Source organism: Urtica dioica, chromosome 7, assembly GCF_054948205.1.
Source record: "Urtica dioica subsp. dioica isolate 48M chromosome 7, U.dioica_male_clone48M_v1_H2, whole genome shotgun sequence".
NCBI classification, from domain to species: Eukaryota; Viridiplantae; Streptophyta; class Magnoliopsida; order Rosales; family Urticaceae; genus Urtica; species Urtica dioica.
Genome location: NC_142762.1, coordinates 5,934,204 through 5,952,363, shown reverse-complemented (window position 1 = coordinate 5,952,363; position 18,160 = coordinate 5,934,204). Strand labels below are relative to the sequence as shown.

General features: G+C 41.9%; 1 protein-coding gene across 1 annotated transcript; it reads left to right on the top strand.

Moving 5' to 3' along the window:
* Window positions 1-16,848: 16,848 nt before the first annotated feature.
* Window positions 16,849-17,910, top strand: LOC149390162 (uncharacterized). The gene has a single exon (XM_089619686.1). It carries the CDS (start codon window positions 16,849-16,851, stop codon window positions 17,908-17,910), a length of 1,062 nt encoding a protein of 353 aa, XP_089475812.1.
* Window positions 17,911-18,160: the final 250 nt, after the last annotated feature.

Sequence of the window (18,160 nt, the reverse complement as noted above, 5' to 3'; positions counted from 1 at the left end):
GCCTCACGAGCTCGACCTCGACCACACGAGCTCGACCTCGGCCTCACGAGCTCGACCTCGGCCTCACGAGCTCGACCTCGGCCACACGAGCTCGACCTCGGCCACACGAGCTCGACCTCGGCCTCACGAGCTCGACCTCGGCCACACGAGCTCGACCTCGGCCTCACGAGCTCGACCTCGGCCACACGAGCTCGACCTCGGCCTCACGAGCTCGACCTCCAGGAGGAAGTCCAACCCAGAGATTGTGAAGGCAATCCCTGCCATGCCAAGGGCCAAAAAGGAAAAGTACCAGCCTATAATTTCCCACAACTCAAAAAGGTTATAGCAGCCCCCACATACCAAAAGGCACGGCCACACGCCAATGAGCTCAGCTTATTTATTTTCTGGGACCCACCAATAAACCATAATATCACCCCAACACCAATCTTTCCCCACCAAGAGCATTTTCTTTATCATTCTTGAAGCCATCTCGGCTGGGCCCTACCAAATCCCTCAACACGCAACCTCCAACTACTATAAATACCCCCTCTCATTGAGGGGAAAGATAAGCCCATTCCTTCTGAGAAAAAACTTGAGACTTCTCTCTGCTTCTCTTGATGCCATCCTTGGCTTGAAGTGAATTCTCCTCGGTTTCTCATTCTCAGAGATTCCGAAGCCACGAACGCAGCCGACCCGGAGCTCGCGTTCCAGCCTCGACGCCCGCCGAAGCCTCAACTCCCGCCGGCGCTGCAGACCCGTTCGGCCCCAGCGCGCGCGAGCCGACTCTGGTGCTCGCCGAAGCTTTCATCTCAACCGACGCTGCAGATCCAGGCGACCCGGCGCTCGCGATCCAGCCGCGACACTCGCCCTGAACTACGTCATGACCTGATCCCGACTCAAGGGTACGTAGGCAGCCAACCTTTGGCGCGGTCGCACCCCCATTCACCCTCCAGATTCCTCATTTGGAGGTGTTTGGACGAACTCAAGGGACATTAACAGCTAAGGGATGACTCGGATTATCGAGTCCGACACGCTCGAGTCGAGGCGAGACCACTTGGTCCGCCCTTGGGTCTAACCGTCTTCGACTCCTAAATCATTGTCCGAAAAACGGCGACAACAAAGGGCTCAATCCCTTACCTTATAGCTTATTAAAGCTTAAACCATTTCATTAATCCTTTTATAGATCTCTCTATTCCTTTAAGCTAATAGCTTAACAGGTGGATCTATTAAATATGGGCTAATAACTTTCAGACAAGTTAGTATGATCGAGAGTGATATCTCAAGATCATGTCTTTCCATTTAAGGAAAGTTTATTGTTGATGAGAGTGACAAGGATCCATTCTAGGATGCTCCCACTAGGTTATTAATTTTAACGACAAGATAATTCAAAATTATCCTTCCTTTCAATTCATTGATTTATGTGGCAAGGTAATCATTGATTACTCTTCCATTTTAATTATTGAATAATAGCATATACATTCCGGTTAAGGATGCCATCTTCAATGATGGGTTTAATCCTATGAAGGATGTTGCTATTTATTGAACAACAAGTGGCTAGATTTCATTAAAGAAAGCTCCCACTCTTTTATTGAACAATAGTGACTAGAATCCAATTAAGGATGCTCCCACTCAATAATATTGGTTATTTAGTGGCTAGGTTCCATTTATGGATGCTCCCACTACGTCAATGAATAAGAGTAGCTAGGTTCCAACTAAGGATGCTCCTACTCGATTATTGAATTTTAGAGTGGCTAGGTTCCAATTAAGGATGCTCCCACTCAATCAATAAATCTAGAGTGGCTAGGTTCCATTCAATGATGCTCCCACTCAATCAATACGAATATTAGTAACTAGGTTCCAATTAAGGAAGCCCACTAATTTAATTCATCATCAACACTAACTCTTAGTTGTGTCTCCTTTATTACTTATTATTCGCACAAGTCATTGTCGAATAATGGTAATAATTATTTAGACGCTTTCAAAACTCTAAATAGTTCTTAAACAATAAAACATATTCAACATAAGAATTTAATGAAGCAATAAAAGCTAATTAAATTCTAACAGAGATAATAACTTAGAAAATATTTATATTTATTTATTGTGCTTCTATATAGCATACGAACGGAAAAATGTGACCTTCATATTCTATATCTTTTTCATAAGGACATAAGCATTCATGCATATTCAAATATCATAAAAGCAATCAAGGCATTCAATTATAGAAGGAAATATTTAAAGACACAACCATGTGTTCATAAATAATGTAATAAAACATAAAGAAAGAAAGATTCATCCTTTCTGGAATAACCATAACGGCTAAAATCCAGAAAACCTCGGATTATTAAATGACACATCCCATGTTCAAAAAATAAATCCAAAAATGAAAGTAATAAAACTAGCGGGAAATTAGATCTTCAAACGGAGCATGAGCTTTTCTACAATTCGGGCTTGAATCCGACATTGTTCAGCAAGCTCGTCAACACACGTGTGCTCCATCAGATCTGCTCTGCAACAAGAAAAGAAGTATGCTCATGAATTATTATCCTCAAAACATTTTTAGGATATCTTTAATCATAAATCTTAAGGTACAATACCAGCATTCTTCTTGTTTTTGTCAAGCTCAGCCAAGTACAAAGGACAATGCCTCTTCCAATGGCCTTCAGTGTTGCAGTGGTGACATTTACCAATGCTTTCTCGCTTCTTTTCTTTTCCTTTTCCACTTCTCTTGAAGTTCTTCCTTTCCTTCTTAGCGGGACCTTTCCCCTTTGAAGTATTCGGGCGTGCCTTAGATGACTCGGCACCAGAAGTCAACTTCTTCTTGGTTTTAGGTGAAGAACTCTTGTCAGCATAAAGAGCCGACCCTTTGTTCTTCCCATGTCGAGTGATAGACTTGAAAGTCTGTAGTTCATTCAACAGCTGAGACAGTCCATACGTCAACTTGTTCATGATTTAGTTGGACGTAAACTGTATGAAGTCACTCGAAAGGGAATTCAGGATTATTCCCACCTGAGTAACCTCATCCATCTGTGCCCCATGGAGTTCAGCTTCGGTGAAGTAGTTAGTCATCTTCATGACATGATCCCTCACCGGAGTTCCCACAGTCATCCTAGTGCTAGTGCACTTACGGGTCAGCTCAATGCGGGCTTGCTCGCTTTGCATCCCAAACATTTGTTGCAACGAGTCAAGGATCTCCACAGCGGTCTCCTTCCCTTCCATCTTAGTTCGCAACGCATCAGATATGCTTACGAGCATGTAGGCCACCGCCTTGTTATTGGCAGTAGTCCACTTGTCATAGTCCTCCCTCAAGTTCTTGGAGGCACCATGAGCAGGAAGAGGAGGTCTGTCTTCAGTGAGGATAAAGCGAATGCTTTCACTCACAAGCACAATGTTGAGATTCGACTTCCACTTAGGGAAATTATCTCCAGTCAGGACGTCTTTCGACAACAGGGCCATAATAGGGTTCGACATGATTACTAAAAACATAAAAGCACATTTACTAGCAATATGAAAAGAAACAACTATCAATATAATATAGGAAATAAAAACTATAATGCAAGCATGCACGGGATAAAATTCTAATCAAAAGAACCCAGTTTATATTCCAAGGTAATTCGACTAATAGGCACAGTCCGTTTCACTCTGGTGACGTAACGGAGTGCACCTAGTGAAAATGAGAACCATCTCAGATTAGTGAGCAATCATAGTACATGCACCTTCATAACTATGCTCACTAACTACCAATTTTATAGGAATCTTTGGCCACATGAGCAACCACCGGTTGGTTCATGCATGAGTCAACCCAACATTTCAGTGAAAGAAATCTAGCTCATACGCACTAGCGTAACTAGTACACGCAGAGATCAACCCTCCCACCTATCGTCAGAGACACAACCTTGGTATTGGAATCAGAAAAGCCCTTCCGAATGGAACTGACCACCATGTTTATGTTGGAATCGATCTAGGGTTTGAGAAAAAGTTTAACGCTTCGTTAAGCGGCGGAATTTTAAAAATTTTCTTTTTAAGTAAAACTAGTTTTTACTAACCTAGACAAGAGCATGTGCATGTAAATAAAAACCAATATGAGCTAGAAGTTTACTAACCTTTCTTGAAGCTTGAACTTTGAAGAAGCTTTTCGAAAGTTTGCAATGCTCGTCTCCCCTCGCAGCACGTCTCTCTTTCTTTCCTCGGCACCTCGAGCAACCACGAAAGTTTCTATCACTAAATCACTCGAAAAGAAGGAATCAGTGAGTGGGCACTTTTAAACACTACGACTTAAGAACGAGTCTCGAAGTCGCAGAGCTAAACACTAGGTCGAGTGAGGACCTAGGTGCCAATACAAGAAAAAATCGAAAATAAACTAGAGAGAGAGAGAGAGGATTTTCGGCCAAAGTTCTAGAGAGAGAGTCTCTCAAATCTCTTAAACTTGGATGAATGAATTGTGAGGAAATGGGGCTCCTATTTATAGGAGAGGTCTCACCTTCAATAAGGTAGTTTCCTCTTCTATAGAATATCACATATTCATGAGCAAAAATCCTTCATTTCCCATTCCTTGTTGGGCGCCCAAGGCTGCCTCCTAGAGGCAAGGATTTGTTTCCTTTTTTGTTCCTTGGCTTTCCCTTTTCTCACTTGGCCGAATTTCCCATTGCATGTGTGGGAAATTTGTTTCCTCTTTTTCTTTTGGCAAGTATCTAAATACATTTATGCACAAAGTAAACTCTCTTTCCTTGGGTATTATGGGCGCCCATTTCACTTCTAGAAGGAGCTTCTAGAAGCTTCTTCATTTATTCATGAGAACATGAAAAAGGCCCATTAAGAGTTTTCAATAAAATTCTTATGAAATGAAATTAATTCACAAGGCCCAATTAATCATATTATGGCCGAGTGACATTAAGTCATCAAATGAACTTGTCAAAATTTATTGACATCCATTTCATCCTTATGTCTCAAAAGACAAAAATACCCTTTTAACTATTTTCGTTCTTGTTTTGGCTTAGCTTCCAGTTTAACTATTCCTATCGATGTGATTCGTGACAGTGACCTCATGGACCCAAATGAACAAAGCTTTAGCTAAACACTTGGACTCAAAAGTTCACAAACCTTTTCCAAGTTTAGCTTAATGCCAGCTGACTCCACTAAAGAGCTGACACTGAAAATCTCTCGGTTCAAATGAATTTGTTTTCTACTCAAGAATTCGACCCAATTATAATGAGCGGATCCACTGAATATTATCTATGCTACCCTTCATGAATGTCATCAGCTAGTCGGGATTTACTAAATTACCATTTTACCCTTCTAGCTGTTATTTCCTCAACTCCTTTGTCGCTTGTGAATAAGTTGGAAACAATGTATTGACGAGGAGCTAACAAGTCACATTGTTTCATCCAAAAGAGTCAAGACTCAATTTGGACACTGGCCAGTTCATTTATTCACACTCCAAGGAACAAAGCATGAGGTGACATACATTGCATTTCAGCAATCTTGTACATGAATTCCATATCTATGAGAACTTCACAAAGTTACTCATGACAGACTCACAACTTAGTACCTCACCAATAGGCCTTGTTCGGAATCACATAGTGAGTCCGAACTTTGACTTTCTCAAATGAGGATACTAAGGTGTGAAATGGCATGTCTCATTTCAGGATTAAGGTAAGCATGATGCAATTCATACATAGTGACTTCGAGACATAAGAGGTTAAATGGTTTGTTCTTATCTTGTCTCTAGAAGTGCACTGGTCAATTCAGTACCTTCGGAAGATACCTAGAAGAACCATAGAGTTCCTAACTCTCAATGCCTCATAACCAGACATCATAGATTCTTCTAACAATCATACTGAGGTCAATAGTCCTTTGACCCTAAGATTGCGAATATATCGTTTTAAGCAAACTACGAAGAGTTTGTTCATGCAAATCTACATTTGTCTCTTCGTAAGTTGTTAAGTTTGTTTATGGACTAAAAGACTATGGTTTTATCATAAAGCTTCAGACAAGGAAGATTGAATGAACGTTTCAACTTTATTAATGAATGAATAGGCAATTACAAGCAAGAGTCTTCATGAGACTTTATTACATCAAATGTTCAAAATAAAGACTACAACTCTTCTTGTGGGCACCATTGACAACAAACTCCCACTTGACTCAAAGAAGGTGTGTGTAGTCCTTCATGCCTAATCCCTCACGATGTTGGTCGAAGACCTTGTTCGCTAGGGCCTTGGTGAATGGATCTGCGAGGTTGTCCACCGTTGAGATCTTCTTCACTTCCACGTCTCCGCGCTGCACGATCTCTCGAATCAAATGGTATTTCCTCTCAATATGCTTAGAGCGCTTATGGCTTCTAGGTTCCTTTGAGTTAGCGACAGCCCCACTATTATCACAATAAAGGGTCATGGGCTCGTCGACGTTTGGAACAACTTCCAAATACTTAAGGAACTTTCTAAGCCATACAGCCTCTTTGGATGCTTCACAAGCAGCCACATATTCTGCTTCCATTGTGGAGTCAGCAATGCAAGATTGCTTAATACTTCTCCACACAACAGCTCCACCATTAAGGATGAACACAGATCCCGAAGTGGATTTCCTGGAATCCTTATCCGCTTGAAAATCGGAGTCGGTATATCCCGTCATAGTCAGGTCAGTACCTGAGTATGTAAGCATCAAGTTCCTAGTTCTTCGAAGATACTTAAGAACATGCTTAACAGCAATCCAGTGCTCGGGTCCAGGGTTGGATTGGAAACGACTAACTACGCCAACGGCGAAACATATATCAGGTCGGGTGCAAAGCATAGCATACATGAGGCTTCCTACGGCAGAGGCGTAAGGAATTTTCCTCATGTCTTCAGTCTCTTGTGCAGTCTTGGGAGACTGGTCCTTAGAGAGTGAAACTCCATGCCTAAAGGGTGTTTGACCCCTCTTGCAGTCTTGCATCGAGAAGCGATCCATCACCTTATCAATATAAGATGCTTGAGAGAGCGACAGGGTCCGGTTTTTCCTATCTCGAAAGATTTGGATTCCCAGAATGTACGCGGCTTCTCCTAGATCCTTCATATCGAATTGCTTTGCTAGCCAGACCTTAACCTCAGATAACTTACCCACGTCATTACCAATGAGTAGTATATCATCGACATATAGTACCAGAAACACAACTTTGCCTTCGTGTATTAACTTGTAAACACAAGGCTCATCTATTGACTGTTCAAAGCCGAAGCTCTTTACAGTTTCATCGAATCTAATATTCCATGACCTAGATGCTTGCTTTAGTCCATAAATGGATTTAAGCAACTCACAAACCTTGGTCTCTTGACCTTTATCCACGAAACCGTCTGGTTGAGCCATGTAAATGCGCTCGTCAAGATTGCCATTCAGAAAGGCTGTCTTGACATCCATTTGCCAGATCTCATAGTCGAGAGCTGCAGCTATGGATAGGAGTATGCGGATGGATTTAAGCATCGCGACTGGCGAGAAGGTTTCTTCATAGTCAATCCCTTCTTGTTGGGTATAACCCTTCGCCACAAGTCGTGCTTTGAACGTCTCAACGTTCCCATCAGGACCCCTTTTCTTCTTGTATATCCACTTACACCCTACGGGTTTAATCCCTTCAGGGAGGTCTACAAGTTTCCAGACTTTGTTGACATACATCGAGTGCATCTCAACTTTCATGGCGTCAAGCCAAAGGTTTGATTCAGAACAAGCCATTGCTTGGCTATAGGAAACAGGATCATCCATGTCAGAGACGGCTACAAGAGAGTCTCCATAAGACATGTACCTGTCAGGCTTTTGAGTAGCCCTCCCACTACGTCGAAGTACTACTTGACGAGATTCTGATGAGTTAGGTTGTGTTTCAGTTGGGGTAAGAACAGTTCTTACAGATGAGGTAGAAGCTTCCTCACCCAACTTTTCTTCAAGCACAATTTTGCTTCTAGGTTTCGCATCCTTCATAAAGTCCTCCTCGAGGAAACGAGCATTCGTGCTAACGAAAGTCTTATCGTCCTCGGGACTATAGAAAGTAAAACCTTTGGTTTCCTTCGGATATCCTACAAACAGGCACAATTCTGACCTACTAGCCAACTTGCTAGTCTTTTGCCTTAGCACGTGTGCAGGGCAACCCCAAATTCGGATGCGGCCAAGATTCACTTTACGGCCAGTCCATCGTTCATAAGGAGTACCAGGAACCGTTTTGGACGGAACTTGGTTCAGAATATAAGCGGCTGTTTCGAGGGCATATCCCCAAAAGGAAAGCGGGAGTGATGAGTAACTCATCATTGATCTAACCATCTCCATAAGAGTTCGGTTTCTTCTCTCTGACACTCCGTTTTGTTGAGGTGTGCCAGGCGCGGTAAGCTGAGAAGCGATACCTTCTTCTTTAAGAAAGTCATCGAACTCTCCAGACATATACTCACCACCTCGATCAGATCGAAGGGTTTTGATCACTTTGCCAGTTTGCTTTTCCACTAAAGCCCTAAAGACCTTAAATACGTTAAAGGTCTCGGATTTGTGTTTAAGCAAATAGACAAACCCATATCTTGAGTAATCATCAGTGAAGGTAACGAAGTATTCGTATCCTCCACGTGCCTGTTGGTTGAGTGGACCACATACATCAGAATGTATTAGTTCCAGCAACTCAGTGGCTCTTCGACCCTTATCGGAGAAAGGTCGCTTAGTCATTTTTCCTTCTATGCAGGATTCACAAGTAGGTAGTGAACCTATTGCAGAGGCTTGGAGTGGACCATCCCTCACAAGTCTCTTAATCCTATCTAGACTGATATGACCAAGTCTTAAGTGCCAGAGGTATGTTGATTTTGTTAGATCGGAGGATTCAGAAAGTTTGATCCTCTTTGGCTCCCTAATTAGATCGTTATCTATTTCGGTGTCTAAGAGAGAAGGTTGAGTGGGATAGATGTAAAAAAGACCATTCTTCATACATGCATCAGTGACGAAAGAATTAGAAAAAGAAATACGAATTCCATTCTTTATAAACTTTAAATAATAATCTTGCTCGAAAAGTTGAGCAACAGATACTAGGTTTTTCCCAAAGGAAGGAACATAATAAACATTATTCAAATTTAAAGTTCGATCTTCAAAAGATAGCGTCACGGATCCCACAGCCTTCGCAGACACCACGCTCTCATCACCCCACTTGAAGCAGAAGTCGCCATCCTCTAAGCTTTTGCTTTTCCTAAAACCAGTCAAGGAGCAGCAAATATGGTTAGTAGCAGCGGAGTCAATAATCCACGATGATACATTATCAGCTACTAAACAGGCTTCAGTAACAAGTACAATACCTTTAGCTTTGGTTTTGAGGTAGGCGGGACAGTTCCTACGCCAGTGACCAGGCTCGTTGCAGTGGTGGCACTTGTCTTTAGACTTGTCCACCTTCGGACCCTTTGGCGCCTTCTTCTTCGTTTGAACCTTAGGTTGGTTCTTTTTCTCGGCGTTGCGAGGTCTCTTCTTAGATCCAGAGGTGGAGGCAGTAGCATGTACTTCTCCTTGAGCCCTCTTTTTCTTAGTGAGTGCCTCAGCGGTTTGAAGTTCCTTCATGAGCTCGGTAACAGTGTACTCCAGCTTGTTCATGGAATAGTTCAACTTGAAGGTATCAAAGGTTTCGGGGAGAGTTTCCAAGATCATATCTATTTTGGTCTCCCCATCAATCTCAGATCCAAGAATCTCCATCTCGTTGAGATAGCTAATGATCAGCATCATATGATTTCTAACGGGAGTTCCAGCCTTCATACGACAGTTCATGAATTGTCGGACCGCTTGTTGCCTAGCTTGACGTCCTTGCCCTCCAAACATCTCATGGAGATTGTAGAGCATATCGGTGGCAGTTTCGAAATCACGATGTTGTTGTTGCAACACATTGTTCATCGATGCCAAAATATAGCATCTCGCAATCTCATCGGATCGAAGCCAGGCCGCCAGGACGTCTTTCTCCTCTTGCGTCGAATCATCATTCGTTTGAGGACAGGGGGTGGTGAGAACCCATTTGTGCTTGTCGACAGTAAGGACTATGTCGAGGTTACGTTTCCAGTCGACGTAATTGTCGCCTTCGAGTTTATTCGAGGAAAGAATTGTTGAGAGAGGGTTGAGAGACATATTGCCTATAACAGTTGAAACAAGTTTATGATTAGTCTTTGGTTTAGGATTTAAGTTTTATTAAGACTTTTGTAAAACCCAAAGGTGTTATAAACCAAACGATAATTTACTCCCTCAAGAGAAGGCCGCAAAAAATCTCCTTTTATAAGTAAATGACACATCATTAATGCTAAGCCAAGATGTCAGTACATCATTTCGACTAGCCACCTTGTAAATTGGTTTGATCACTCATATCCTTTCGCAGAGCCTTAAGGAAGGATACTAGGGATTGAGCCTAAGTGTGCAACCAACCACTTAGTCCAAAAGATCAGCTTTGAAAAACAATCCCCCAAGGGGAGGCCTTGCCATCATTGCATCACTCTCGGACGTAGCTCATTGAGCAATGATCGAAGCAATAACGCCTTGGAGTACTCACATTTAAGTGAGGGTCGCAAGAGCGGCTCTTAGTCCCACGTTATTGCATCTTTCACTAGTGTTGGGGATCGCGGGTTACAAACAACGAATATAACCCTCCCACTTAGTTTTTGGAGATGGTTCATCGACTCTTTTAAGTTCGGAAACAGATTTCCTAGTTAGAGAGCGACAGAGCGGACAACTAGAAGAGAATCCTAGATCGACATGTTCAGAGCAGTATTAGTGCATAAAGGCACAAGGGACATACTCGATCTTTTCCTATTTTCTATTTCGGGAAAGTGCGTGAGGGAAGTGTGAACTTCAACTCACTCGAACACTTGAAAGTTTGAGATTACACATCTTTTTATTTTTCGGTTTTGTCTACAAAGAGACCTCCCACTCAAAATTTCAAGAGCATATAGATTTTGAACATATGTGATATAGATATAGTTTTGAAAACATTTTGAAAATTTATTTGATTTGGATGACAAAATATTTTCAAGTTTGAAAGTGAAAACGGTTTTTCAAAATTCAAACTAGTTTTGTAAAAATTCAATTTCAATTAATCTTTCAAAAATCAAAACTTTTTAATCTTACACATCATGTTTATAATCATATGAAAAACATTTTTGCTCAAGAAAGTTTTCTCATTAGAGTTCTATAACTCATGGTAGTGGGGTTTGAAAATCCGGATTTCTAAAAAAAACTGGAGTTTCAGACAGCCGCGCACCTCGGAGTAAAATCGCCATAACTGGCGGCTCCGATGTCCTTTTGAGCCGAAACCGGTGGCATTGGACAGAGGACAGACAGAGCTTTAATTTGATTCAAGAATCATTAAATTTCGATTTCTGAGCAGAGAGTTATGCCGCTTTTAATGCGGGTTTACATTCCAGCTCGTAGAAAAAAGAAATAAATTAAAGCTTTGTCCTTTTAGGTGCGAAAAAGAATCGAGTGTAACGGAACGTTTTATGAAGTTGTTTAAAGCTTTTATTTGTGTTTTATTAGCAGGGTAATAACATAGAATAAAAGAAATAACAACATGCATAAAACGATTCAAGTAAATAAACGAAACTAGCAAGAAAATAAAACTAGTCACAAAATTTTACTCGAAAATTCTCAAACCTTTAAAACACGTTTTTCAATATAAAAAATTAAAAACTTTTAGAACTGATTCTAATGTGTTTTAACATCATCCCAAACTCATAGAAAATCAACATGGTTTTTAATTTAAAGGCATGAGCAATAAATTAAAAAAAATCTAAGATTACAATTCTAACTTGTCACAAAATTAGTAAACTTTCGAAAACGATTTTCAAGCTCATAATTTAAAAACATGCACATGCATTCCTTTGACCATAGCTCTGATACCATTTGTTGGAATCGATCTAGGGTTTGAGAAAAAGTTTAACGCTTCGTTAAGCGGCGGAATTTTAAAAATTTTCTTTTTAAGTAAAACTAGTTTTTACTAACCTAGACAAGAGCATGTGCATGTAAATAAAAACCAATATGAGCTAGAAGTTTACTAACCTTTCTTGAAGCTTGAACTTTGAAGAAGCTTTTCGAAAGTTTGCAATGCTCGTCTCCCCTCGCAGCACGTCTCTCTTTCTTTCCTCGGCACCTCGAGCAACCACGAAAGTTTCTATCACTAAATCACTCGAAAAGAAGGAATCAGTGAGTGGGCACTTTTAAACACTACGACTTAAGAACGAGTCTCGAAGTCGCAGAGCTAAACACTAGGTCGAGTGAGGACCTAGGTGCCAATACAAGAAAAAATCGAAAATAAACTAGAGAGAGAGAGAGAGGATTTTCGGCCAAAGTTCTAGAGAGAGAGTCTCTCAAATCTCTTAAACTTGGATGAATGAATTGTGAGGAAATGGGGCTCCTATTTATAGGAGAGGTCTCACCTTCAATAAGGTAGTTTCCTCTTCTATAGAATATCACATATTCATGAGCAAAAATCCTTCATTTCCCATTCCTTGTTGGGCGCCCAAGGCTGCCTCCTAGAGGCAAGGATTTGTTTCCTTTTTTGTTCCTTGGCTTTCCCTTTTCTCACTTGGCCGAATTTCCCATTGCATGTGTGGGAAATTTGTTTCCTCTTTTTCTTTTGGCAAGTATCTAAATACATTTATGCACAAAGTAAACTCTCTTTCCTTGGGTATTATGGGCGCCCATTTCACTTCTAGAAGGAGCTTCTAGAAGCTTCTTCATTTATTCATGAGAACATGAAAAAGGCCCATTAAGAGTTTTCAATAAAATTCTTATGAAATGAAATTAATTCACAAGGCCCAATTAATCATATTATGGCCGAGTGACATTAAGTCATCAAATGAACTTGTCAAAATTTATTGACATCCATTTCATCCTTATGTCTCAAAAGACAAAAATACCCTTTTAACTATTTTCGTTCTTGTTTTGGCTTAGCTTCCAGTTTAACTATTCCTATCGATGTGATTCGTGACAGTGACCTCATGGACCCAAATGAACAAAGCTTTAGCTAAACACTTGGACTCAAAAGTTCACAAACCTTTTCCAAGTTTAGCTTAATGCCAGCTGACTCCACTAAAGAGCTGACACTGAAAATCTCTCGGTTCAAATGAATTTGTTTTCTACTCAAGAATTCGACCTAATTATAATGAGCGGATCCACTGAATATTATCTATGCTACCCTTCATGAATGTCATCAGCTAGTCGGGATTTACTAAATTACCATTTTACCCTTCTAGCTGTTATTTCCTCAACTCCTTTGTCGCTTGTGAATAAGTTGGAAACAATGTATTGACGAGGAGCTAACAAGTCACATTGTTTCATCCAAAAGAGTCAAGACTCAATTTGGACACTGGCCAGTTCATTTATTCACACTCCAAGGAACAAAGCATGAGGTGACATACATTGCATTTCAGCAATCTTGTACATGAATTCCATATCTATGAGAACTTCACAAAGTTACTCATGACAGACTCACAACTTAGTACCTCACCAATAGGCCTTGTTCGGAATCACATAGTGAGTCCGAACTTTGACTTTCTCAAATGAGGATACTAAGGTGTGAAATGGCATGTCTCATTTCAGGATTAAGGTAAGCATGATGCAATTCATACATAGTGACTTCGAGACATAAGAGGTTAAATGGTTTGTTCTTATCTTGTCTCTAGAAGTGCACTGGTCAATTCAGTACCTTCGGAAGATACCTAGAAGAACCATAGAGTTCCTAACTCTCAATGCCTCATAACCAGACATCATAGATTCTTCTAACAATCATACTGAGGTCAATAGTCCTTTGACCCTAAGATTGCGAATATATCGTTTTAAGCAAACTACGAAGAGTTTGTTCATGCAAATCTACATTTGTCTCTTCGTAAGTTGTTAAGTTTGTTTATGGACTAAAAGACTATGGTTTTATCATAAAGCTTCAGACAAGGAAGATTGAATGAACGTTTCAACTTTATTAATGAATGAATAGGCAATTACAAGCAAGAGTCTTCATGAGACTTTATTACATCAAATGTTCAAAATAAAGACTACAACTCTTCTTGTGGGCACCATTGACAACAGTTTAGAAAACCGCCGGTCACGAGGGGATCTTTCATCCTCACGGTGTTGTGTCAATGTTGGAGACCTACGACTCAATATACTTTCAGTATTTTAATTTTCCTAGCATTAACTTTAATCTAGGTGATCCACTCGAGTTAACTAAGTCATATTAAAAACTCGAGTGTTTCTAAGCTACCCTTAAAAACAGATGTTTCGATATAGCTTAGTGATTAGGAATTCGTGACATCTAGTCTTGATTATCCTAAAAGTATTCCATCACTAGAAAATCTCCCAGTAGAGAAGGTGAGACACTAGGTCTTCTTAAGTACCTCTCAGATTAGCCTATTATCGGCTTGGTGACAAAGCTCTCCGATCCGTTCAACTCATTCATTAATTAACTATCCTAATCCAATTAGACAATTTTAATGAATGAAAGCCCATGACAACCATTAACATACGATACATGATCTAAGTTATAGCATACAAGCATGGCATAGTAATTAAATAAACAAGCAAGAGCATGCAAGAATGGTTTGATTCGGATTGATCGTTTCCTATTTGATTCTATAAAGAAAATCAAGATGAGCCCAATCATATTGGCACATGGATTCAATTGGGCCCATTCTTATGTCCCTTAGAAAAAATAAATCAATATCAAATTATTTAATTTTTCTTATTTTTTATCGAAAAAATTAATTAAGTAAGAGCCCATTCTAATGTCCCATTTAAAATAAATCGATATCATAATCATTTATTTTGTAATGTTTTAAATAAAAAATCATTAGGGCTCAGCCCATACAATTAATTAAATAAAACATTTAAAAACTTAATTTTTTTTCGGAAATTTTTTTTTTTAATGAGTGGGCCCGTGGGCCCATTGGGGTTTCCGGACTGAGGCACGGACGAATCCTCTAATCTTGACCTAGGTCAAGATTAGACTTGAGGCTGCACCGGATCGCCGCCGCCACGAGGGCGCGGCCCGGCACGAAGAGGACCGCCGAGACTTGTTGTGGGAGTAAATATCTCTCCCCTCCATCTACCGAATCAGATCGACCAGGCCCACAGTGAGTTCGGCCCAAAGAAGAGGATAATCGTCAGTTCGGCCCAAAGCCCAGTTCGGCCTAATAAAACCTAGGTACGTGTGAAGAATGGTCCGAGACATTATTTCGAAGGAATCTAAACTGGACCCGGGCCCATAGACGTTCCTATACGGTCCCGCCAAGGAGTCATCAGAGAAACGGTCAAATCGCCCGAAAGAGTGGAGATGTGCGCAAGAATGAAGGATCAAAGACCAGTTCTGTACGTACATGTGCATCGACCTGAAGACGAAGGAAAGTCAGCAAGATGGCTATAAAAGCTCATTCCATCCTCATTCAGAGGGACGGGATTTTTAGAGAGAGATTGCTATATTGTTTTCTGAAGTTTATTTTCTGTTCATTTCCATTCGAATTTTATTATTCTTATAGAGTTTTATTCAATTATCAATAAAAAGGAACTTCCTTTCGCCCCATTTATATTTTTACTCATATTGTCTATTAATTTCTTTCGGATTTCGGTTCAATCTTTATAATCGGATTCTGAGACCCTCGATCCATATAAATAAATATACGAGATAACTCGAAACGATCTAGTATAGATTGTTGGGACGAGAAATCGGCTCAACAATTTGGCGCCGTCTGTGGGAATCTTATCAGAAACCTAACGCCGAAGAACACAGATCGGATCTGAAAGAATGTCTTCTAGCAGCGAGCACGAAATCCCGATCTCTGGAGCTGACCCAGAGACACGGGCTCTTCTACAGAAACTCGTCGAAACCACCGCCGAATTCCAGAGGTCAACCCGATCCCAGCTCGATAGCTTGACAGCTGCACAATCTTCGCTTCAAGAGCAGCTCGACGCTGAGCGAGCCATCCTGCTGAGTTCGACCGATCCGTCTACCGCAAATGGACGAAGGTTTGTCCCGTCCGGCAGGCGGTTAAATATGTCGCCCGACACGGCCGGCCCTAGCAATACGGCCGGAATTGGTCAGTTTGATGGGCAGGTCGAAGCCAGTGTTTGGCGAGCTCGACTGACTCAAGGCGACCTACCGCCCCCACCTCCAGGAGGCCCTCCTCCTGGATATGTTCCCCAGGTCATCAACCTCCCCCGCGAGGGAGGAGTTCCCGAGGAACCGAATCATTTCGAGCCGGCAGTTCGCCCAAATGAAAGAAACCCTCGGAGAGGAGAAATCCGGACTAAGGGAGAACAGTTTGCCGAAGAAATCCCAAGGGATGATCACCCCGCGTTCAATGCCTTCCGTCAGATGGTGGAGGAAAAGTTTCGGGTTGTCGACTCCCGAATGCATTACGCCACGAGCTCGGCCACCGAGATTGACCGACTGGTGGCAGACACCCGTCGAACTCCTTTTGCTCCATGCATTACCCAAGTCAGAGTTGGGGACACCGGGAAAATCAGGCTCCCCAAGTACTCCGGCATTTCCAACCCGAAAACCTACGTAATAGCCTTTCGCATCGCGATGGGGCGAGCGTGTCTACGAGATAACGAGCGAGAAGCAGGGTTTTGCCAGTTATTCGCCGAAAATCTATCAGGAAGTGCCCTAGATTGGTTTTCCCGTCTGGAGGAAGGGTCGATAAGCTCTTTTCAGCAGCTGTCGGCCGCGTTCATCAAGCACTACTCAATGCTAGTAGAAGATGAGGCAACCATGGCAGATCTATGGAACACTCAACAAGCCAGAGACTGAAAAGCTTCATGACAAGGTTCAAAACTGTCATGTCAAAAATCCCTTCCGTAGAGGGAGAATCGGCTCTGAACGCTCTAAAAAATGGACTGTGGCATGAGTCCAGATTCCGAGAAGAAATGACCGTAAACAGACCACCCACCATCGAAGATGCAATTCACCGCGCTTCAAACTACGCCAAAGCTGAGGAAGAAAGGTCCCTCCTATCAAAGAAGCATAACCCAAGGAAAACCCCTTCTATGACACCTGTTCCGGCCATGGCCAGGACACCCGGGATGAGACCTTACCGAAACAATGAATGGAGGAAGCCTCCGAATATCCCGGAGCACGCCTTTAACGTAAACGATGAGGGAGTTCTCGAAGGAAGCACCCCGAAATGGCCACGTGACAAGAAAAAATACTGCGACTTCCACAAAAACTACGGGCACGACACTCTGGACTGCGTCGTAGCCCGAAAGGTACTTATTGAGAAGTATAAAAATGGAGAGTTAAAGAACGTCGACCTGGGACCACCGCCCCAGAAGAAAGAATTTAACAACAACAGAACCCGAGGAAATCCCTCCCCGAAAAGAGGAAGAGCAAAGGAGGACGACAACGACGTCTCCCAAGCAAAACCCCGGATCGACTACATCATGGGAGGTTCAAAATTTTGCAGGGATAGCATAAACTCGATTAAGGCACACCAGCGTCGACTTAAAGGTACGCCGAGGACACCTGGGTGCCAAGAGGAAGAAAATGCCATGATCTCATTCAGTGAAAACGATACCAAAAGGTTATACGGGCCCCATGACGACGCTTTAATTATCGAACTCGAAGTGGGTAACTGCGTAGTAGCCAGAATCTTGGTCGACGGAGGAAGCTCCATAGATGTTATATTCAAAACCACTTTGGATAGAATGAACATCGAGGAGGCTGAAATCGAACGCAAACCCAACCAGCTATCAGGATTCAATGGAGAAGTGACACCTTCTCTAGGGATCATTGAACTCCATGTACGGGCTGGAGACGTAAACCGGATGGTCGAATTTACCGTTCTCGACTGCCCGTCCCCGTTCAATGCCATCCTAGGGAGACCTTGGATACATGGGATGAGGGTGGTGCCATCAACTTACCACATGTGCGTGCGATTTCCGACTCCCAACGGGATACAAGAAATCAGAGGGAGCCAAGAGGCGTCCTGAATTTGTTATATGAATAATCACAAAAGGATCATCGAAAAGCACCAGCCAAAAGAAAACAATTCGGAGGATCCAACTAGCAAAAAAACCGACGAAGGCCAATAGCAATTAATGGCCATCGGGGACGAAACCATCCATTCGCCTCCGAAGGAAAGTTCAGAAGAAAAAGATGAACCTAATACAGAGTCAATAACACAGGTTCAGATAAACGGAACTGACCCCGAAAGATGTGTAGGCATCGGGGCCACGTTAA